Source organism: Ranitomeya variabilis, chromosome 1 (genome assembly GCF_051348905.1).
Source record: "Ranitomeya variabilis isolate aRanVar5 chromosome 1, aRanVar5.hap1, whole genome shotgun sequence".
Classification (NCBI taxonomy): domain Eukaryota; kingdom Metazoa; phylum Chordata; class Amphibia; order Anura; family Dendrobatidae; genus Ranitomeya; species Ranitomeya variabilis.
The window spans coordinates 858,202,522-858,228,064 of NC_135232.1; the positions used below are offsets into that span (position 1 = coordinate 858,202,522).

The 25,543-nt window shown below is 38.3% G+C and overlaps 1 protein-coding gene across 2 annotated transcripts in view; it reads left to right on the plus strand.

The window, feature by feature from the left end:
• Positions 1-25,543, plus strand: part of CCSER1 (coiled-coil serine rich protein 1) — a 1,470,964-nt gene that overhangs the window by 464,662 nt on the left and 980,759 nt on the right. For both annotated transcript variants that reach the window (XM_077277225.1, XM_077277233.1), the window contains exon 5: positions 13,783-13,906. In XM_077277225.1, the coding sequence (XP_077133340.1) occupies positions 13,783-13,906 (124 nt within the window). The remainder of the gene's footprint in view (positions 1-13,782; positions 13,907-25,543) is intronic.

Here is a 25,543-nt window from a genome sequence, read left to right on the forward strand (position 1 = left end):
ACTGATCTGTGCTTTTCATACTTTTATTCTGTAAGTAGAATAATAAAGAGGAAGAAAAAGATTATAATTATAATTCAGTGTTTGCTTCTGTTTTCCCCACAAAAAGCCATTGATCACAAGTGATCTAAGTGCCAACATACACTGTGTTCCAAATTATTATGCAAATCATATTTCCTCATATTTTCTTTAAATTACCTATCTGAATTGCAGTCATTGTTATTTTCCTGTCATCTACTATTCTAGCATAATTGCAATGTTTTGGAACAAACTGCCTATGAAAACAGTATCTTTATAAAAAAAATAAACACTCAAAATGCATGTTCCAAATTATTATGCACAGCAGAGTTTTCAACCTTTTTTGTTTTATTTTGAACAAAAAAATGGTCAATTGTGAAGTTATAAGCATTATCAGCTTATTACAAAATGAAATCAAACAGTTTTCAAGTGAAAACTTTATTCTAGGTGATGTTACATTTGCACATAGGACCCTTTGTTCGAAAGAAGCTTCTGAACTCTCTCGTCCATTGAATTTGTCAGTTTTTGGATGGTTTCTGCTTCAATTGTTTTGCATGTGGACAGAATACCCTCCCAGAGCTGTTGCTTAGATGTGAACTGCCTCCCGCCATCATAAACAATCCTTTTGATGATGCTCCAGAGGTTCTCAATGGGGTTGAGGTCATGGGAAGATGGTGGCCACACCATAAGTTTGTCCTCTTTTATGCCCATAGCAGCCAGAGATGAAGATGTGTTTTTTGCAGCATGAGACGGGGCATTATCATGCATGAAAATGATCTTGCTGTGGAAAGCATGGTTCTTCCTCTTGAACCATGGCAGGAAGTGTTGTTTTAGAAACTCCACATAGATTATGGAGTTCATCTTTACCCCTTCAGGGATCATAAAGGGGCCGACAATCTCTCTCCCCATGATTCCAGCCCAAAACATTACTCCATCTCCTCCTTGTTGGCGCCTTAGCTGTGTTTTCATGGGGTGTCCATCAACCAGCCATCCTCCACTCCATCCATCTGGACCATCGAGCGTTGCACGGCACTCATCGGTGAACAAAACAGTTTGGAAGTCAGTCTTCATGTATCGTTTGGCCCACTGGAGCCGTTTCTGCTTGTGTGCAGTGGATAGAGGTGGTCGACAGGATGGCTTACGCACAGCTGCAAACCTCTGAAGGACCCTGCATCTTGTTGTTCTGGGGACATTGGAGGCACCAGCAGCTTCAAAAACTTGTCTGCTGCTATGACAAGGCATTTTTGCAGCTGCTCTTTTAACCTTACACAATTGCCTGTTGGAAAGAGTCCTCAATTTTTCCTTATCAGCACGCACACGTGTGTGCTGGGAATCAGCTACATACTTCTTGATTGTGCAATGATCACGATGAAGTGTCTTGGCAATGTTGATTGTGGTCATGCCTTGACCTAAATACTCCACAATTTGTTGCTTCTCAGCAGCCAACACATCCTTTTTCTTTCCCATTTTGGCAAAAAATGTAGGCTGCTTAATAATGTGGAACAGCCTTCTTAAGTAGTCTTGCCTTTATTTGGACACACCTGACAAACTAATTTGCACAGGTATCTGCAATTGCTTTCAGTGATGTAAAGAGCCCTGACACACATCACCATCAATGAGTTTAAATGACTAACAGAAAAATTATAACCTTATCACTCCTAAACTCTTTGTGCATAATAATTTGGAACACAGTGTAGAGATGGGCGAACCCAAACAGTAAAGGTTGAAGTCTGTACCAAACAACTACTGTTCGGGCACGGACACCAAACATGGACTTCACTAGGAACATGCAACTTCTGTGTTTAAAGTTCTAACAATTACATATACAAGTGCCATGATAAGCTTAACCGGAACCATTTTCTCATCATTTTTAAGTTTTGATGCAACATCTGATAAAGGTGCAAACAATGGCTTAAAATATTGATAATTTTGGCTTGGGCATTTCCAATAATGAAATTCTGCAATTTGCCCAAAATGTTTTGGAGCAAAAGCACTGAAATGTTCCCGCATTTTCTGTAATAAACCATGCATTGCTTCCATGCTGTGATAGTTTTAACCCACTGTCTGCACAGTACTCAGGTAATGCACTGGTTTACATCTCTGAGATATTACTGAGATGGTCCATTGCTTTTCTTGTATACATTTATATGATAATGTTCTTTTATTCTTTTATCTTCACTAGTTTATTTCCCAATAGTTTTGATCCTTTTGTAAACCAAAGCACATTCATCTATTTGCAGTGAGATTAAATAAAGACATACCTGCTTGATGCAATCAGATCTTGTTAAAATGCACCTCCTGCTGTCTAGAAATATTGAAATTACCATTCTACGAGGTTGTTAAGTGTAAATGCCTGGCATACTCTGTAGTGTTCATAGAGAGAATGAACATTAAATGTATATCCAGTTTTATTTGTTTCCATTCGTTTTTGTATTTCTGGCTGTACGGTGGATCAAGTGGAGAGCAATTTGTAAAGCAAGAATATAAATACTATAGAGAACAGAAAATACATGGGTAAGGGTACAATATATATCTTTATATTTATGCCAAAGATCCACGTACCTTGGTACTGAAATAGAGCATCACACTTTATTGATTATACAGATAGACATTTGTGAAGAGTGCTCATTACTCTAGTTTGCCTAGGGTGCTCTGGTATGCACCAAGTATCGCGGGTGCTCGAGTGACATGCTCGAATCCCCGTGGCCACATGTTTTGCATCTGTTAGACAACCACAAAACATTCTGGAATTGCCTGACAAACACAGACAATCCCTGAATACTTTGTGACTGTCTATAAGCCACAAAACAAGGCCATGGGGACTCTAACATGTAACTCGAGCACACGCGATACTCGGTACATACCCGAACACCCTAGGTAAACTCTAGTAACGAGCACTTGCGCTCATCACTAATAAACTTACAATATAAAATAGATAAAAATTGTGAGGGAGAAAAGAGTGCCAAAGTCCCAATAGTACAAGATAAGTGAGAATACTATGCAAATAAATAAATATAGATGGGAAGGCTAAACTTGGACTGGTGCAGGGCTACAATTTTGTTTCTGGTGTCCTTCGATAGCTCTTTGGTCTTTGCCATAGTGGAGTTTGGAGTGTGACTGTTTGAGGTTGTGGACAGGTGTCTTTTATACTGATAACAAGTTCAAACAGGTGCCATTACCACAGGTAATGAGTGGAGGACAGAGGAGCCTCTTAAAGAAGAAGTTACAGGTCTGTGAGAGCCAGAAATCTTGTATGTTTTTAGGTGACCAAATACTTATTTTCCACCATAATTTTCAAAATAAATCTTGCCAAATCAGACAAGGTGATTTTCTGGATTTGTTTTCTCATTTTGACGCTCATAGTTATGGTCTACCTATTATGTCAATTACAGGCTCCTCTCATCTTTTTAAGTGGGAGAACTTGCACAATTGGTGGCTGACTATAAATACTTTTTTCTCCACTGTAATTCAAATTTTTTATTGTGGGTTAACTTGAGCACACTCACCCTTTCCATCTATATTTATTTGCAAAATATTCTCACTTATCCTGAACATTTGGGTCTTTGATGGAATTTGTATCTATTTTATAATATATGATTTGTCTAATCAATAAAGTTTATTATTCTATTTCATTACAAAACTCTGTAGCTTCCACTTTTTTCTTGCTTATTTTGGTTATTGGCCTTATATAGGGGTTTCAGCACAAACAGCTACAGACATGGCGACAGCAAATTAGCATGTATGTGGTATAGTGACAAAATATACCATATGTGCTTCACAATGTCCATTCATATAAGCACAAGATTTTGGCTGCTGGCTATTCTGGTACCCCTGATGGATCATGAGTAAAATTTAGAGGGAGAGGTAGAAAACTGCAGGTCACAACATGTCATTTTCTATATGGCACTCACAACTTACTTAACTTTATAAGCCGTACCATGAACACAACAAGGAAAATAACAGTACAAATTGCAATTGCTCTTTTACTCAGGGACAAATGTATCTTACCTCAACACAAAGACCAATATAATCAATAATACTGCATAATTGTGACCATAAACACTGCCTTTTAAATTATTATGCAAATGCTATTTTTTCTCTGATTTCCTTAACTGGTCCATGCAAATGAGTGAGTGCAATATTCAAATCATCAACTGTTAGAGTATAAATCAAATTTTATAAGTCAAACAGTATTTTTTCAGAAACTAAAAATGCCTCAATATGCTCTTCTCCAAATTATTATGCACAATAGTTTCCAAGCATATTATAGGTTGTAATGAACTGAAATTGGTAATTTGAGAAGCACTAAGAGGTACCATTTACTGAAATCAAAAGCTTTTTCCATGAAAAACATTTTAACAGGCCAAGTGACATAGGACCCCTTGTTTGATATCGCCTTCACAATTCTTGCATCCATTGAACTTGAGTTTTTCAATAGGTTGTGCTTGAATTTATTTGTGTGATGTCAGAATAGCCTCCCAGAGCTGCTGTTTTGATGTGAACTGCCTCCCACCCTCGTAGATATTTTGTTTGAGGCTACTCCAAAGGTTCTCGAGAGGGTTAAGGTCAGGGGAGGATGGTGGCTGCACCATGAGTTTCTCTCATTTTATGCCCATAGCAGCCAATGACACAGAGGTATTTTTGCAGCATGAAATGGTGCATTGTCTTGTAAGAAGGTCATTTTGCTACACCTTGAGGCTCGCTGGACTGTAGAGGCACCAGCAGCTTCAAATACTTGTTTTCTGCTTTCTAATAGTATTTTTGAAGCTGTTCTCTTAATCCGATGGATTTGTCAAGCAGAAATCTTCCTCATTATGCCTTTATCTCCACTAACCCATCTTTGATCTGTATAAGTCATACATATCTTCAAAGTATGATGATAACGTTTAAGTTTATGTGAAATATGCAATGTTTTCATAGCTCATCCAAAGCATTGCACTATTTGATGCTTTTCAGCAGCAGAAAGATACTTTTTCTTTCCCATATTGCTTGAAATGGTGACCTGCTTAATAATGTAGAACAACCTTCTTAGTTTTTCTTTAATTGAGCTCACTTTGCAAACTACAGTAAATATCACAGAGGTTTGAAATTGATATCAGTGATCCAACGAGCCAGGAGACACAATACCATCTATGATTTTATTTGAAAAATAAAAAATACATCTTTATTATTCTTAAATCCCATTGAAATAGTAATTTGGAATGCGGTTAGATGTCTGATAGCAGCTTTATTCTGATAGTTTATTAAACATCCTTTTACTGAAGATTATACATTTCAACAAATAAACTTGCTGACTCCTTGGTAAAAGTTCTTTTGGTTGCAGTTATTCTTTTGCTATTTGTTATCCAGCCGGACCATAAAGATTGCAGCGATTGCTCACAAAACATCTTTGGCCTTTTGCTTCTGCAGCCCATCCTCACTCTCTATTGCAGCATATTTTGCCATAAATAGAAAAAGTCATGAATATCAGATCATTGGTGGGCCAAAGCTATGTATCCTCATCAATCTACTGCTTTCTGCTATTATAAACAATTTATGGGCCCGGAATAGCACAGTGAGATGAGCAGTAGCACTCGGGAGCATTTCACTAAACAGTGTACACAGTGTACAAAGTCATGCTTTTCCGGCTCTGTAAATTGATAACAATCTGGTTAAAAAGAGATGTATTGTCCGCACTTATTTCTGTGGTTATCTCAGCTGAAATTGAAATCTACCTGGGTCTAGGCTGGACACTAGAAAACTGAGGGAATCTGGGTGCACACCAGAAAAATAAATCACTTATATTCCAAAAACAGAGAAAAAGGTGGCACTCACCATCCGGTAAACCATTCCTTTATTTAGTCCATAACATGGGTACAGTGGGAGAGGAGCGGATACCTTCTGTGGACAATGGCCATTTCATGCTAGCTGCGCTTCAACGGGTCCTCTCCCGCTGTACCTGTGTTATGGACTAAATAAAGGAATGTTTTACCAGATGGTGAGTGCCACCTTTTTCTCTGTTTTTGGACTATAATTGATAACATTCTTCCCTGGCACAGATAACAGCTGATCATGTGGGTGCCTACTGTCGAACTCCCATCAATCTCATATTGATGACCAATTCTGTATAGGTCATTAATATGTTAGTGTCGAACAACACTTTTAAGCAACTACTTGCATGTGATTTTAACCTGATGGCAATAAAAAATCTAAACCAGCTTCCAAGTTAGCTATGAATGCAATAAAATTCCTTTTTTTGTGACCCTTTTTTTCCATAGATGTTTTTCCTAGTTATTTATATAGATATATTTATTTTAAACCATTATTTTTTGGTGCACATGCTGGGCATTTTTATTATATTTTATATAGACAAATATATCTTAAAGTGACAGTGGTTTTAATGCTGAAATATAGTAATTAACAAATCCCTGGCTTAAGGCAACTTAGCATTGTCAGGTTTATACTTGTCATATTTTGGAGAAAACTATCCTTTTTCTTAAACCCTTTTTAAAGAAACTGCAGCTAAAGTGAAAGAAAAAAAAAAATTGTCCTTTACTCGCCCACCTTGGGTCTAGTGCAGAGTCTTCACCGCTGCTCACAATGACAGCACTGCTGCCATACATTGAGCTTGATGGACCAAAGCTCATGCCAACAACTCGGGTAGAACTACTGAGCTTGGTTATTGGCTGCTGCTCTGTTAACATGTTATCGATGCTGTAGACAGCAGACAATGGGATTAGCAGTGGAGACTCAGTGTTGGACCCATGGTGGGTGAGTAAAGCTTAGAATTTTTTTTTTAAAACAAACTATAACTAGAGGTCATGCATTTTTTTTTACCTGAAATTCCATTTAAACCCTGCAATTTCAGGTTAAAATGATTTAAAGGAAATATAGATAATCCTTAACTATTTATGAGCAATATTTTAATAAATTATAATTTATCATAATAATGCTTGTAAATATTAGTTCTGGAAACACCTTGATAATAGCACCCAAAGTAACCAACAATTTACTTTAAGGTCCACCTTCTCTAGAACCAATCCTGATGTATGTGTCAGCATGCATGTCAAAGATCAATGGATCAAACTTTGGCCATTGCATTTAGACAGGGGATGAATGAGGAGAAGGCTACACATATGGACAGCCCTCTTCATTCACTTCTATGGTAATTAAAGAAGCAGACAAATCCCTTTAGCATGGGTGACTTTGGTAGAAGAAAGGTGCTGACCCCAGAAGTCATGTGCATATACTATTGATATCTAAGGTGAGAATGCTCATTTAAGCGGACATTCACCACTGACTGTAATTTTAGAATCCGTATCTGAATATTATATAGCACTAAATATCTGAGTTACATTCTTACTGTGTCATAAACTGATCCTTAGCTACAGCCTGTATTATAATCCACACTGTACTGTATGTGCAGTCTACCTTCACAGTTCTTGCTGATGTATTACATTCTGGAAGAATAATATTCTATATTTGATTGATCTTCAGTACCTAATTTATAAGCCCCTGAAATACGTATGCAGACACTGTCCAATGCTAAGAGATTTGAGAAACATAGGTTAGTTATTTGGGAGTACTTTAAAAAGCATAACTTGCTGTGCAACATTGTTTTTGTCACTCCCATTAAATTATTAGGCTGCTTCCATACCCTCCACCACTTGAGAGAGTTCTTTCAATCACAGAAATGGCTAAGAAGTGGAATGACCCTTTAAGATCACTGTCTTTGAGTTTGTACAATAAGGTGTGTGTACCTGCACAGCTGTACATAGACATGGTAGATAATGAGCACAACTCCCCCTTAAAATGAATTCCTAATGTCTACTTCATAGCATTTAAGGACCTGAGATAGTGATTTATATGGTTCAAAAGGACTAGTTAATTTGGCTGCATACATAGGGTAATCCAATTTCAGGACATGATGGAAAATCATTTGGACATGCTATCATTAGTGTTGAGCATTCTGATACTGCAAGTATCGGGTATCGGCCGATATTTGCTGTATCGGAATTCCGATACCGAGTTCCGATATTTTTGCGATATCGGAAATCGGAATTGGAAGTGTGCAGTGCGTATGGTTTCCAGGGTCTGGAGGAGAGGAGACTCTCCTTCAGGGCCTGGGATCCATATTCATGTAAAAAATAAATAATAAAAATAAAAAATATTGATATACTCACCCCTCCGGCGGACCCTGGCGCTTAGCGGTGACTCTGTTCCTAAGAATGCAAGGAGTGAATGACCTTCGATGACGTCGCGGCTTGTGATTGGTCACGTGAGCGGTCACATGAGCAGTCACGCGACCAATCACAAGCCGCGACATCATCGAAGGTCCTTCACTCTGTATTCTTAGAAGCGGAGGCAGACGCTTGGACCGGTGAGAGCCGGGGCCGTCAGAGGGGTGAGTATATCAATATGTTTTATTTTTATTCTTTATTTTATACATGAATATGGATCCCAGGGCCTGAAGGAGAGTTTCCTCTCCTTCAGACCCTGGGAACCATTCCGATATTTTGTGTCCCATTGATATGCATTGGTATCGGGTATCGGTATCGGCGATATCCGATACTTTGTGGATATCGGCCGATCCAATCCGATACTGATACCTTTGCATATCGGAAGGTATCGCTCAACACTAGCCATCATCTAAAATAGGTGTCTGACAGTTCTCACTTGCTCCAATTGGGAGGTGAGTGGTGCCAAAACTGTTGCTTCATTATCATTATATGTGAGCCAGATTGCATGTATGGCAATCAGGAATAACAGATGCATTTCTTGCTAATGAACAGGACAGTCACACAACATCTGGTAGCCATGTATTCGTGGAAATGATTATCATCAGAGAAACCATTCAATACTTGTGGGTGGTTTAACCTTTGGGACCCTAACGACTCTGAGAACAATGAGGCCATTTAGGGTCTGACCTAGTGAATTTCCATGCCTTCCTGAGATAGAAATACCCTTTAATTTCAACCCCCACCCAAATCTCAACTTTACAGACTGCCGCAAGAGTTGCAGAAAGGAAAGTTAAATTATAATATGTTATTATGTAACTGAATAATACATAATATTATAAGAAAAACCAATTAAACTTGTTGTAGAAATTGATACAATGAAAATGATTTTATTAAATTAGAACATTTTTGTTCTGTTTACTTTTTGGATCTGACATATTGCCTGTGACATCCAGAATATGTCTAAGTTGTAATTTATTAGAGTTTTGTCTTCCCAATGAAATCATTCTCCTTTCAGAGACGCACAGTTTCTGAAAAGTTATTTTCCCTACTTTCAGTGCTCGTTTGTGCACTTCAGGCTCTTGTATCCTGGAGGAGCCCTTAATATTGCACACTGTCTTTGACAGATTGGATTACCAACGATGTACCTTGAGCACTGCCTGTAATAACAGCTTTCTCACCCCTTCAGTGTCTGGAGAAGAGCTGTTACTGATTGCTGACAACACTACATTTCTGATGGATAGGAGGAATGAAATCTGACATTAGAAATAGCTCAGAAGCATGCCCTGTATGCAATAAATAACAAAAGGTAACATTTCAAGACTATGCTATTTTGTGCAGCAGCAAATTACTAGTAATGCCAAGACACTACAACATGTGCAGGTGGCATAGTTTAAAGATGGAAGGTCACAATAGGAAAAAGGAAGCTGGAAATCAGCAAAAGAAATATTAATAAAGTTTTTTTCTAGTCTCATATACACATTTGGTTTTCCAGCAGTTTATTAAAATTAACAGTGGACCTCAGATTATAATTTTCTCCTTTAGCTTATTTATCAGAATCATTAACTTATCTCTGCAGTTGTGCATGCAGCAGAGTTGTGTGTGCATACAACAGAGTTACTTTATGTGCATAGACAGCAGGAATCTGTGTACGCTGCACTATGTGCAGCAGAGCAGTGTATGTATTTACTATGCATGCAGCAATGCTGCAGAACTGTGTGCCTATGGACTATGATTGTCTACAGAAACCATCCAAGCAGTAAACGGGGGAGGGGACATGACTTTGGGAGGGGTATACCTTTAACTCTTGCAGCTTTGTAAAGCGGTGTAGAGGTACCTTCACACTAAACGATATCGCTAGCGATCCGTGACGTTGCAGCGTCCTGGCTAGCGATATCGTTTAGTTTGACACGCAGCAGCGATCAGGATCCTGCTGTGATATCGCTGGTCGTTGAACAAAGTTCAGAACTTTATTTGGTCTTCAGACCGGCGTGTATCGTCGTGTTTGACACCAAAAGCAACGATACCAGCGATGTTTTACACTGGTAACCAGGGTAAACATCGGGTTACTAAGCGCAGGGCCGCGCTTAGTAACCCGATGTTTACCCTGGTTACCAGTGTAAAATGTAAAAAAAAAAACAGTACATACTCACCTTTGCATCCCCCGGCGTCCGCTTCCCACACTGACTGAGCGCCATAAAGTGAAATTGAAAATCACTTAAAGAATGATCAAGCCACTACTTTTAATTCACAGTATCAGTATTTGGTCAGTATCTTACCTCAGTATTTGTAAGGCTACACTCACACGTTCAGTATTTGATCAGTATTTTACCTCAGTATTTGTAAGGCTACACTCACACATTCAGTAGTTGATCAGTATTTTACCTCAGTATTTGTAAGGCTACATTCACACGTTCAGTATTTGATCAGTATTTTACCTCAGTATTTGTAAGGCTACACTCACACGTTCAGTATTTGATCAGTATTTTACCTCAGTATTTGTAAGGCTACAATCATGCGTTCAGTATTTGATCAGTATCTTACCTCAGTATTTGTAAGGCTGCACTCACACGTTCAGTATTTGATCTGTATTTTACCTCAGTATTTGTAAGGCTACACTCACACGTTCAGTATTTGATCAGTATCTTACCTCAGTATTTGTAAGGCTACACTCATACGTTCAGTATTTGATCAGTATTTTACCTCAGTATTTGTAAGACAAAATCATGAGTTGAACAATCAGAAGAAAAGTATAATAGAAACATGTCACCACTGCTGTATTTTATCACGCACTCCTGTTTTGGCTTACAAATACTGAGGTAAAATACTGACCAAATACTGAATGTGGCCTTATCGTTGTTTCAGTTTTTGAAGCCTGAAGTGGTTAAAAGAATTTCAGAAAGACTGATCATATGCACTGCTTGTTTTGCATTGCCATGCATAAGTGCATTCAATTTTGGCGTATTTTTCACTCTTTTTCAGTCTGATTCTAGATGTAATCTGAAAAAGATGTTGTGTGAGCATACCCATAAGCAATAAATGTAACCTTGGTGATATTATCCACTTTGCATATTTACGCCACTAGGAATGTTTTGCTTATTTGAAAATATATTTTTGATACTTTCTGAGGTCTAAAACTTGGCTGCATCCTATAGTGAAGTGTGTCTTATAAAAAATGCAGTAATTTATTATTTTTGCTGTGTATCTCGGGTTTTCCTATGGTCAACAGAGTTTTAGTGGGCTCATTCTTAATGTCACCCTTGGCTTGACAAGAGTTAAAGTCACCAATTGTACTATGATACTCAATGTTGATTGGCTGAGAATTCTGCCCGAACCTTAGAAGAATCATAACTTAAAAATAATATGTGCAGTATTTACTGAATTATGAGAACTTTTATACAGTATATTTGGCTGAAATAGTGGGTGCTATTAGAAAGCCTATGCCTGTGTGCTTTTTTGTTTTTACAATATTTTGTAATTTGCTACGAAATATTGTAAATGTTGAGAAAATACAATTTAAAGTTTTGTATACAAATAAAAAATATTCAACCCAAAAAAGTAATTAACTATTATTGCAATTTTTTATGTGCATTGTAAGGAAAAATATTAAGCATATTTTTCAGCAGTTTAAAGCACAAATGTTCTTCTTAGTTAATACTTTTCTTACTGTACTAAAAATGCTAATAAGTAACATTACTGCATGGGAAAAATATATTTCTTCTAAATTAGCTTACAACAAACATAACATCTTAGCATTATAGTACAGAAGCCTCCCTTGTGGATTTGATTTATTCCCCTTTAATGTCTGTAGGAGGGAAATGGCATATACAATTAATTATACATAGAAGAAAATTACGTTTAATTTGGGCATACATAAACAGAACATGCAGTATTGATGTTGATGTCGATATTAAATGCTTCGCTAACTTACTTCCTTTGGTGATATTAGCATATTACTTATGTAATACCTGATTGCATTCAGGTATATTTATTGATTTGTTTTATTACAACATTTATAAAAAAAAAAAAAAAGGAAAAAACATAATCTGACAAAAATACACAGGATGTTAACTAATGCAATGCAGTTTGAAGTTGTTCCTGTTGCGAATGAAAGACACTTTTTATAGCGCTCATTGTATGTGGTATACTAAAACCAAAAATATGGTATGATCTGACAATATGCATAAGGAGATAAAACATAATTATTCTTCCCCATTTAAAACAAAAACAAGTATACATTTGTAAACTGATTTAGGAAGGCCACATAAAATTTAATGGATCATTTTATCAGGTACAGTATTACCTTGGCCTTTAATTTCTCGCTATTGTGAATTTACGGCGTGGGATTAAAGATCCTGCTCCTGCAATCTATTAGAAGCAGGTTGGGTCTCCATCTGTCAGACACAGCAGGGGACCATGAGGAGAAGACAGAAATGGTTTATAATACCTTTTCCCGGCTACATAGTGGTGAAAAAGTACTGGATAGAAGCATCGGCATTGCGATTACTTCTGTAGGACGCAGCAATCATCATCACCCCAGCATATCAAATCTACGTGTACCTAGCTGACCCAACTGAGATCTACTACTAACTTGTGTCACCATTACAAATAAAATACACAGATGAGGTATCTAAATTACCTCAATCTAAATAATTAATTCAACAAGGAATATGGTGTGAAACATGAACATTAAAAAACAAGCATAGAACAATAAAATGTAGCTATTTTTAACGTGAGTGCAGTGATAAGTTATTTCTATGTACAGTAAAAAAAGTACATATATAATTTCTCCAATATAAAACAAAGCCTTATACATCCACATCAGTGAAAAAAAAATTCCTGGCTGCTAAAATATCTGGGGACAAATATAGCAAAAAAACGGCTGGTAATTCCATTTTCGTCATAGGTTGCTAAGAAAGGTATAAAGCTGGCTCTTTAGCTAATCCCATTCATACCAACTATCTGGCGGTTGTTGTTACATATCCACCATTTGCCTGTGACTACTACTTGCTCAATCACTGTAGTTTAATCGCTTAAATTCCACTTCCAATCTCTGTTCGCTTCTTGATCCCGAGGAGCTGAAGGGTAGCCATGGAAGTTGGGCCTGCTAAAGGCCCACATAATTGTAATCCTGGTTCTCCTATGAAGCTCCACCGCAGGTTGGGCCACATACTGTAGGAGAAAGTTGATTTTGCTTTATATTGCAATACGGTGATGTTAAGAGTTTCAGATCCTTCAACTAAAGTGGTTAAAATACATTCGGAAAACTTGTATCACAGTTATGACTATTACATGGATAGAGGGATATTGGAGTGCTAGTTTTACTGAGGACAGGGGGAAAATCTTCTAGGAGGAAATGTCAGTTTTACCACATGACACGAATACATCATATGGCAACACACAAAACTTTGTAGAATAGACTTGTTTTGCCGTACAAAATTCCTGCACACCGCCATGCTGTATTGGGCCATATAGTACATTTGTGTACATCTCCTTAGTAAAAATAACACTTCATCTAAAATTGCAACCTTTATGCATTTTCTCATTCCAGTTTGCCGTGAAGATTCATACCAGTCCATCGTATCATGTTCAGCAGTGGTGCTCTCTCATATGGAACAAACCAGTGAAACAAATAAATTGAAAGAAGATCCAAAAATGACTGAACCTACAAAAAGGTAAGTGTGCTTTTATTTACAGGACTACTTGATGAGAATCAACTACATGTAAAAATTCCTAATCAACAGTATTTTGTCTTAGTGAAAATAGTTAATTAGACAACTCACTTATACTCAGACATGTCATATAACATAGTTGCCATGTATTGTGAATTGCTGGAAATTAACTTGCCACTTAGAGAATGGCTCTCCACTCTGGCTTATAAAGGAAAGTCTTGAGCGGGACACGTCCTTTCCTCTATGATGACCCAATACTCTAGAGACATATGGACAAGGCCATCAGCAACTTCCTGAAGCAGCTTCATGTGAAAAAAGTCAGCGGCTGTGTCGGCAATTAACTGATGATGGGTGCACATTGCATTATAATCTAAACTACTACTACTACTACTACTAAAACCTATTTAATAGCACCCACTGAATGTTCACTTGTACACTCTCAGTAATACTAGTCCCTCTCATTTCTATATTCACAAAGTATTCTCAATGAAAACAAACCTTTCTCTAGCTGACAATCACTTGTTTAAAACATTGATGAACAGGCAGTTCTATATGAAGCCATTATGTGGTCTGGAATCATATTTCATATGGATTGTTTTTTATTAAAGTGGAAACACATTGTTATGTCTGAGTTACGAGTCAGCAGATATCATCATTGAGTAGGAAATTACATTACGGATGTCAGTTTGTATTGACTAGAGAGCAAAACTGGGCGTAATTGGTAAATAGGATGTGTTTATGGGTAACTTATCAGATATTGCAAACGTTAAATTTTTCTACTTTTAAAATGTGCTACTTTTCCTTATACGTTTAAAATATTCTCCTAAAGATCATGCATATTTTTGTCTAAGACAATTCTTTGTCATATAGCCAATTTTTGGTGCTGCAAAACAACATGTTTTTCAATTAATTTTCTATTCCAAGGGTGAACACACCATTGGTGTAGCAGTTGCACATTGGCCCAAGAGGTAGGGGAGCTATTTCCATCTCCACAGCAGGTGGAATTGATTATTATGATGGGCTGTTGGACTTCAAAATGCCCATATTGCTCTTAAACATGAGCCCTCTTCTGTCTTTATCGGTTCTTGGTCAAGGCTTTGTAGTCATATTTAGATATAGGATTTACAATTTGTTTCAAAATTTAGTTAAAATTATGTATAATTTTTTTTTCCTTTGAAGAATATTTCTATTTCAATGTAATTTTAAGGGTTTTTTTGTGATGATTTTGTCATCTTTCCACTTTATGTGGTTAATATACAGGTTACTACATTTACAGTTACACATTTTTAAGTGCACACACACAACATCCTAATCTCACTACTACAAAAATGATATATTTGAGGTGTTTTCTTGGTTAGTCCGCAAAACACAACTGCTTGTAGTGTTTCTTTAGTACTTTCTATATTAGTATAGCTTTAAATTACTGTTCTGTAGTCAAGAAGGTGCAAATATGCCCAGGAACTATGCTTACTGCATCCTTAACATTCCCAATATGGCCTGACTTACATCCCTCAGGACAGGGTATATCATCCAGAGTTTACACACCTTAAAAACCTACAAAAGACCCTACATTCTGGAAACAATATAACATCATGCTACACCTTGTTGTCAAAAATGAGTTTTTATTGTCTTTTAACCAAAACTATACAAAATATGGTGTTCTATACAGAGCTTTCTATAGATACCTTTTATTGAGACATGCAATATCCCATCAGGTTTCTCATCCTAGGATGCCTATATCAAGATATCCACTCATAAGGGTACTTGTCACTTAGAGTCCCACGGGTGTGATAGCTGTGCTTTACACATTCCTCCAAAATTTGCATCTACTCAAATAGCGTAAACTCATTCATTCAATAACAGAGGCGTAATGGAATGATGCTTTAGAAGCCCATACTGTAGGGTCCTCAGCAGAAATTAGTAACCTGATAGTCTAATACAATTATATATATTTCACCAATATTGTCTAACCCTTTATTAAACTATATTGGTTTGGTAGATCATCTTCGGATGGTTGTCACAAGTGTGGAGAACTGGGCTCGGATTTCTGGCATCTTATTGGAATTGCACAATAATAAGACGTTATTGGTGTGAAGAGTTTTCCACGTTATCACTAATTATTAAAGCCGCGATAGATTGTATACAAGAACTGTGTTTCTTACGTGTTGTAGATGAGGAAATTTGGCACAATTTTGACAACATATTTATTTTTGAAACTATGTTTCTAGCCAGGAAGGCAATAACACTGAGATGGATTTGAGAGGAGATCTCCCACTATCATGCAATGAAAAATATTAGTTAATGACATAATACCATATGAAAATATTATATATAGAAATAGTGGGTGTCTCCAAAAGTTCCATAAAATTTAGGGAAAATGGTTTGACTCTCCTCAAACAAACTTGTCTCCCAAAAGACTGACTTCCTCACTTTCTCGTTACATATCCTAATGTGCCCCAGGTTTTCTAATATATGAAATGAGATTCCTGATTCTACATAGATTAAAGAGTGTACCCTTGTCTTCAGTTAATGTGTACCTCATTGCCATTATATTTACATACCGTATTTTCCGGCGTATAAGACGACTGGGCGTATAAGACGACCCCCCAACTTTACCAGTTAAAATATAAAATCTTCTTAAAAGTCGGGGGTCTTCTTATACACCGTATGTCGTCTTATAGGGCCGGTGAATATGTGCCTTTTGGGGGGGGGGGAGTGATCCTGATGACGACGAGGGGGCGTCTCACAGGAAAGTGAGTATCCCCCATTACCTTATCGTAGCGCTGCAGCGTGGGGTCTCTGTGCTGGGAGCGGCGGCTGCTGTGCTGTGGTGCGGTGGCTCCTCTTCTGCAGTGTGGGGCCTCTGTGCTGTGGGGTGGTGGCGGCGGCGTATCTTTATGCAGTCGGGGCTCCTCCGGCATCTCCTTAAAGCCTGGAGGCCCCGCCGGCAACTCCATTGGTGCAATGCGGGGGCCTCCGGGAAAATGGACACTGCTCAGATTCAGATCTCGTCCCGAGATCTCGGGAGGCGAGATTTGAATCTGAGCAGCGGCCATTTTCCCGGAGGCAGCTCAATAGGTGCGATGCGGTGGCCTCCGGAAAAATGGCCGCTGGGGGCTGCACATGCTCAAATTCAGATCTCGTCCCGAAATCTCGGGACACGAGATCTGAATCTGAGCAGCGGCCATTTTCCCGGAGGCACCGATGGAGTTGCCGGCGGGGCCTCCAGGCTTTAAGGAGATGCCGGAGGAGCCCCGACTGCATGAAGATACGCCGCCGCCGCCCCACAGCACCAGAGGCCCCACACTGCAGAAGAGGAGCCGCCGCCCCACAGCACAGCAGCCGCCGCTCCCAGCACAGAGACCCCACGCTGCAGCGCTACGATAAGGTAATGGGGGATACTCACTTTCCTGTGAGACGCCCCCTCGTCGTCATCAGGACCACTCCCCCCGCCACCCACCATATACACCCGGCGTACAAGGCGATTCCCGGCGTATAAGATGACCCCCGACTTTTAAGAAGATTTTCAGGGGTTAAAAAGTCATCTTATACGCCGGAAAATACGGTAATTCTTATGCTCCAGATGAGTGCAATGGTCTATACATTAATTCATTCTACTTTAAAACAGTTAACTTTGGTTACAGGTACAATGCAATGCCTGTAACATTGCTTTAGAATTAATATCCGTAGATGTCTTTAACAAGCTTTTACAACAAGAAATTTTTCACTAAAACGAGTTTAAAAAAAAAATAAGATAAAATACTAAATGACAATGGCTGCGCATTCCTTATGTATTACCACATGACAATTCGGACATTTTGAGCGGGAATGCTTGATAATATGTATCAACAAGACTCATTAACCGAGAAAGAGTCCAGTGCAATTTACACATTACAACTTATATAACTTTACTATAAAGTTCAGTAATGTAATGAATAGCAGCCAATTACTTGAGAAATATATACAAATCATATTTTTGCTAAAACCCAGCGCTATTTAAATATAAATAATTCAGAAGATAGAAGAAAGCATAAATGTTAACAGGATTCTTTTCCTCTAATGATGAAAATGAAAAATGAATTTTAAAAGGATTCTGTCTACCTCCGATCGGAGCATTGAATATTCTGATCAATCCAAACTGTGAGCAAAGCTCAGGCAAATAGTTTGAGAATGTCAACAGATAAAAAGGCAGCAATGACTGTCCACGGCTAAAGATCTCATCATATATTCTAGTTATATGCAAGAATAATGGGAAAGTTATTAGGACAAAAAGATGAGATGTGAAATAATTGATAGCTTTTTTTTCTTTATCTGACCTGTATAATCATAAATGCATGTGGAACTTTTCTGAGTCTCGGTTGGGACTCTATCATTTAAGTTTTATTACTCAACTTAATTACGAATGTGACAATTATTTTGAAAAGGAGCATCTCAAGATATACATATAATATTGAAAAAATATAGATTGAGTTTTGTTTGTTAACTCGATTAACTACAAAATGCTTTTCATACAGTAATTACGCACCCATGCAGTAATGTTACCACTGAAGGGAGTCTCTCACATGTACTGTGGATCTTACAACTGTATGTTATTTAAAGATACTTTAGCGTATCCGGATATGATTACTGCAACACATAAACATTGCATTACAGGCTCATCGGGTGGGAAGATCCATATTTGCAGGGGGAGTAGCCAAATGGTTGTTGTTTCAGCTAAGCATTTGTGCCAGAGGCCCCTGTGCCATATAAGAACATGCCAGTATTAAAAATGAAAAGTGGCATCCCTATTACAGACTATTCTTTGAAGGACAAAGGATTAAAGGAGGTTTCCACCACTATGACATTGATGACCTGTTCACCAAGTTGGTGGGGGTCCAGCACCTGGTACCCTTACTCCTCAGCTTCTTGCAGCACTGACAGTAGTTAGATGAAAATAGTTTGCAGAACGAAACGTTATGCAGTTTAATACCTGCTGTCGGGAAGTTGCTGGTCCGCTACCATTAAAAAAATAGGAGTTCATTTGTGCTACTACCCATTAATGACCATCAACCAACTATGACAGATCAGTGCTGTTTGCTTGATACACTGTTAACCCCTTCATGACCACGGGTATTTTCATTTTTTTCATTTTTGTTTTTTGCTCCCCTCCTTCCCAGAGCCATAACTTTTTTATTTTTCCATAAATATGGCCATGTGACAGCTTATTCTTTGCAGGATGAGCTGTAATTTTGAATGGCATCATTGGATTTAGCATGTCATGTACTATAAAAAGAGAAAAAAAATCCAAGTGCGGTGAAATTGCAAAAAAAAGTGCAATCCCACACTTGTTTTTTGTTTGGCTTTTTTGCTAGGTTCACTAAATGCTAAAACTGACCTGCCACTTTTATTCTCCAGGTCATTACGAGTTCATAGACAAAAAATAACCTAGACATGTTTGGTGTCTAAGTGGTGAAAAAAAATTCCAAACTTTGCTTAAAAAATAAATACAAAAAAATTGCTCCATTTTCCAATACCCGTAACGTCTCCATTTTTTGTGATCTGGGGATCGGGTAGGAGCCGTTTTTAATTATACCATTTTGGTGCAGATACGTTCTTTTGATCGCCTGTTATTGCATTTTAATGCAATGTCGTGGCAATTAAAAAAAAACGTAATTCTGGCGTTTCAAATTTTTTTCTTGCTACGCCTTTTAGTGATCAGGTTAATCCCTTTTTTATTGATAGATCGGGAGATTCTGATCGTGGCAATACCAAATATGTGTATATTTGATTTTTTTATTGTTTTATTTTGAATGGGGCGAAAGGGGGGTGATTTAAACTTTTATATTTTTTTTTTATTTTTTTCATATTTTTTAATACATTTTTTTTTTAACTTTTGCCATGCTTTAATAGCAGCTTAATAGAATAGAATAATAGAAGCTGGCACAACTCGATCACCTCTGCTGCATAGGATGGCCGGAAGCGCTAGTTAAATGCTGCTGTCAGCATTTGACAGCGGCATTTAACTAGTTAATAGCTGCGGGTGAATCGCAATTCCACCCACTGCTATTGTGGGCACATGTTAGCTGTTCAAAACAACTGACATGTCCCGGCTTTGATGCAGGCTCACAGCCGGAGCCCGCATCAAAGCAGGGGATCTGACCTTGGATGTACTATCCCATCCAAGGTCAGAAAGGGGTTAATATTCACCATTTGCCTGAGCTGCAAACAGCTGTTTGGTGTGGGTAAGAATATCAGACCACTACTTATCTTATATTGATGACCTTTCCAGTAGATAGGTCATCAATATCAAAGCAGTTGGAAAGCTTTGAATTGCCAAAAGATTAATGTCCAACATTCCTGGGGTAGGATGCCCAGTTCTGATTGACTCTGACATTAGCTATGTAGGCAAAGTGTCTATGGTTCACTTAAAAGTTAAAATAAATGTGTGCTTTGTTTTGGCTTACAGATTGAAAATAAAGTCACATAGTACTAAAGAAATTAGCAAACCATTAACGTATTTGATATAAAGCCATTACAGCTTTATCAGTAAGGTACTTGGTAGACAGCCATGAGAGAGGTGTTATGTATTGAGCTTTACCAGTAAGGTACTTGGTAGACAGCCCTGAGAGAGGAGTTATGTATTGAGCTTTACCAGTAAGGTACTTGGTAGACAGCCTTGAGAGAGGTGTTATGTATTGAGCTTTACCAGTAAGGTACTTGGTAGACAGCCCTGAGAGAGGTGTTATGTATTGAGCTTTACCAGTAAGGTACTTGGTAGACAGCCTTGAGAGAGGTGTTATGTATTGAGCTTTACCAGTAAGGTACTTGGTAGACAGCCCTGAGAGAGGTGTTATGTATTGAGCTTTACCAGTAAGGTACTTGATAGACAGCCCTGAGAGAGGTGTTATGTATTGAGCTTTACCAGTAAGGTACTTGGTAGACAGCCCTGAGAGAGGTGTTATGTATTGAGCTTTACCAGTAAGGTACTTGGTAGACAGCCCTGAGAGAGGTGTTATGTATTGAGCTTTACCAATAAGGTACTTGGTAGACAGCCCTGAGAGAGGTGTTATGTATTGAGCTTTACCAGTAAGGTACTTGGTAGACAGCCCTGAGAGAGGTGTTATGTATTGAGCTTTACCAGTAAGGTACTTGATAGACAGCCCTGAGAGAGGTGTTATGTATTGAGCTTTACCAGTAAGGTACTTGGTAGACAGCCCTGAGAGAGGTGTTATGTATTGAGCTTTACCAGTAAGGTACTTGATAGACAGCCCTGAGAGAGGTGTTATGTATTGAGCTTTACCAGTAAGGTACTTGGTAGACAGCCCTGAGAGAGGTGTTATGTATTGAGCTTTACCAGTAAGGTACTTGGTAGACAGCCTTGAGAGAGGTGTTATGTATTGAGCTTTACCAGTAAGGTACTTGGTAGACAGCCCTGAGAGAGGTGTTATGTATTGAGCTTTACCAGTAAGGTACTTGGTAGACAGCCCTGAGAGAGGTGTTATGTATTGAGCTTTACCAGTAAGGTACTTGGTAGACAGCCTTGAGAGAGGTGTTATGTATTGAGCTTTACCAGTAAGGTACTTGGTAGACAGCCCTGAGAGATGTGTTATGTATTGAGCTTTACCAGTAAGGTACTTGGTAGACAGCCCTGAGAGAGGTGTTATGTATTGAGCTTTACCAGTGAGGTACTTGGTAGACAGCCTTGAGAGAGGTGTTATGTATTGAGCTTTACCAGTAAGGTACTTGGTAGACAGCCCTGAGAGATGTGTTATGTATTGAGCTTTACCAGTAAGGTACTTGGTAGACAGCCCTGAGAGAGGAGTTATGTATTGAGCTTTACCAGTAAGGTACTTGGTAGACAGCCCTGAGAGAGGTGTTATGTATTTAGCTTTACCAGTAAGGTACTTGGTAGACAGCCATGAGAGAGGTGTTATGTATTGAGCTTTACCAGTAAGGTACTTGGTAGACAGCCCTGAGAGAGGTGTTATGTATTTAGCTTTACCAGTAAGGTACTTGGTAGACAGCCATGAGAGAGGTGTTATGTATTGAGCTTTACCAGTAAGGTACTTGGTAGACAGCCCTGAGAGAGGTGTTATGTATTTAGCTTTACCAGTAAGGTACTTGGTAGACAGCCCTGAGAGAGGTGTTATGTATTTAGCTTTACCAGTAAGGTACTTGGTAGACAGCCATGAGAGAGGAGTTATGTATTGAGCTTTACCAGTAAGGTACTTGGTAGACAGCCCTGAGAGAGGTGTTATGTATTGAGCTTTACCAGTAAGGTACTTGGTAGACAGCCCTGAGAGAGGTGTTATGTATTGAGCTTTCTATATTGAGGAAAATGGTTACTGTTTTTTATATCCACCATGAATTAAAAGGGTAGGATATGAATAGTGTCAACATATCATGCCTACAGAATAGCAGACATATAGTGGCAACCAGTACTAGGAAAGTACCTATTTTTAATTTTGCTTTTAAGATTTAGCTATAGCCCATGTACCTTAAAACACCAGAAAACTTCAGTGACAGATTTTATTGTACACATTTTTGCTTTATGGAGACATATCACAAAAATTCTGGACCAGAAATGTAACTTGACATATGCCGTTCTTTCTTACCTTATCTGTCCCTTTTTCTATAATTGTAGTCTTGACATTGTGCTGTAATTTATGAAGCACAGAGTGTTCTATCTGAAGTCTAGTGTTGAGAATATACAGCCATTCATTCCATCAACATCTGTGCTGGAGTCTATGCTTCATGAAAGAAAATGAATAGAGAAGCTCCACAGAAAAAAATAATTTCATTTTAATTAAACTAAGCGTGTACCTGTCATATTAAACCCATTGTCCTTTCTGCAAGCAGCTTAATATAAAAAGAGAGGAGCTAGGTACTCTTTTCAGCAATGAAATTGTAACACCAAGTTTAAAAAGGTGTGGAATCATGCAAATCACTCAATGCACAAGATAATGATATGCTTTTTTTCAGAATTGAGTATAAATTCCACACCCAAAAATATACACACTTACACGCCTTGGCACGATATTAATGTGGTGTAGGGATTTGCTCTGGTAGGCAGTGGCAGGGCCGTAGTAATGAGGCAACAGACAGAAAGGAAAAAAAAACTTCTGCAGGCAGGTGTCAGCTGTGGCACCTGCGCTGCAGCATAATTGCGTGTTTTCTGGCCCAATAATAAATATGGTTGATGTTATTCATATAGAAAAAAAAGTTTAAAATGGCTCTGCCTGTGCTTGTGCAGTAGCATCTCTCTGCTATCTCTGATAGCTGCTACTGCGCAGGTGCGGGCTGCGCCATCTTGTAGGAGGAAATGTTTTTTTCTCCAGCATGATGGCGCCACTGGCACATGCACAGTAGCAGCTATCGGAACTATCCAAGAGCTGCTACTGGGCAGACGTGGGCGGCACCTTCTTGGAGGACATTTTTTTTCTTCTCCAGCAAGATGGCGCCACCTGCACATGTGCAGTAGCCGCTATCGGATCACAGCTATATTCACCCATAACTGCTACTGTGCAGGCACGGCGGGCACAATTTTAATTTATTTTTTCTATCAGAATGACATCAACCACATTTATTGTTGGGACATTAAACATGTGATTATGCTGCAGAGCCTGTAGAAGGTTGTTTTTCTCTTCAGTATGTACAGATTTTCATTACGCAAAGTAGGAAGCAAAGTCAGTGAGGGATCAGTGACCAGTCAGCAGTCTACATTATGAATATCTAATCAGAGCACCACATAAAGACCCCCCTCCAGGCTGCCACGAGGCATGGGTATTTCATTAACTAAAAACTGAAAATAAAGATTAGAAAGCAACCACAAGATGGATTTCATCAACCAAGGTATCATTTTAATCAGTATAACGGTCCCAACCTGACAGTGTGTGTAGGTTACTGTGCACAATCCTGCTGACAGGTTCCCTTTAAGAGAGGTAAAATACTCTTTAGAGATTTGAGGGAGATTTAATTTATCTAGGTAGGATTGAATACTCTCTGGGGAAGGTTGTGTTGTAAAGCAGTCTTCTTTAAATTATAGTTCTGAAAGTACTTATGCATCTGCGATTTCTATCGGATTGCAGATTTTATAATTGTTGGGTCCTCCAAGGAATTTTATTTTATTTTTAACCTCTTTTTTTTAATTACATTAGCCAGGATCTCTCCTGCCCTATCACCTAATGCATAGAATTGGGATTTGAGCTTCCTTAAGTTGTTTTCATAAGAGGACATTAGGTGAGAGAGAAGTTGAATTCTAAGTTTCAATATTTCTAGAGACAATAGGCGATGGAACAGCCTTACTTATTTCTTCTAGTTGATGGATTTTGGCAATTAATCCATAAATAGTTTTTCTTTTTTTTTTTTTGAAAGATACAAGTTTGATGAAGATACCCCTAATAAAGGGTTTATGGGCTGACCATAAGGTTTTGTCTGAGACCATGCCGTTGTCATTCCATCCAAAGTAGTCTGAAAGGTTTTGAATGATTTCAGCTACAACGCCCGCATTAGCTAATAGCTAAGAGCTGACTATTTAAACGCCATCTAGGAGGTCTAATGTTAGAGAATTGATGCTTTATTATTAGGGATTTAGGACTGTGTTCTGACCAGGAAATCAGCCTTATAGATGCTTCAGTATAGTTAGCTAGGACATTGCTATCAACCTGAAAGTAGCCGATTCTGCTATAAGAGCGGTGTCTAGAGGAAAAGAATGAGTAGGTTTTCTTACTGATGTGCAGATACCACCATATGTCATGTAAATTATATTTTGCAACTAGGGGACCAAGCTCCTTCCTGTTTGAATTGGCTGATCAGCAGTCACAAACTTTAGACATAGGAGTATTAAAGTTACCACAGAGAATATGGAAACCTTGAGAAATTTCTTTAAGCTTCTGTGAGAATTTCTGAGCGTACGGAATCTGTGAGGAGTTGGGCGAGTAGAGCAAGGCAATACTATATACCACCCAATTCAAATAACATACCAAAATAAGAAATGTACCCCCAGGATTATTGAATACCTTAATTAATTTAAAGGCTACAGTGTCTTTTTCAAAAATCGGAACCCCCGTTTTCTTTACTACTCGAATTGGTAAAAAAACGACGGGAAATTTTGTCTGTTTCACTAAAAAAAATATATTTTTCAAGCAAATGAGATTCTTGTATACAAACGACATCACACTGAGCCTTAGAAATTTCTCTCCATGTCCTAGATCTTTTAGCTGGAGAGTTTAACCCATGTACATTTAAAGTCAAGAATTGAATACTCATATCTGCAAAAATGTTAAGAAATATCTTTGAGCTTCTGTAAGAATTTCCAAGTGTACAAAATATGCTAAAAATTGGAAACTGATATCTGCAAACATTTACAAATTAATTTCAAAACCATGCCAGAGGACCAAGGAGAACAAAAACTAAAAAGACACAAAAAATATGACATTAGGCAGAGATTCTGTCATGTGGGGTAACAATGAATCTGCGCTAGCCAATAATATTGGTGAGCAAAAACACCATCAGAATCTATTCAAAACTAAGAACTGAAGTCCAGAAAGGCTCTTAAGGACTTCAAAAAATCAGGTCTTTGACCCCTCGGGTTCCAGTTTCTACTGTGTTTTATGTGCTGGTTGAGGGCCAACATTTATGTGTGGGAGCAGGTTCCAATTA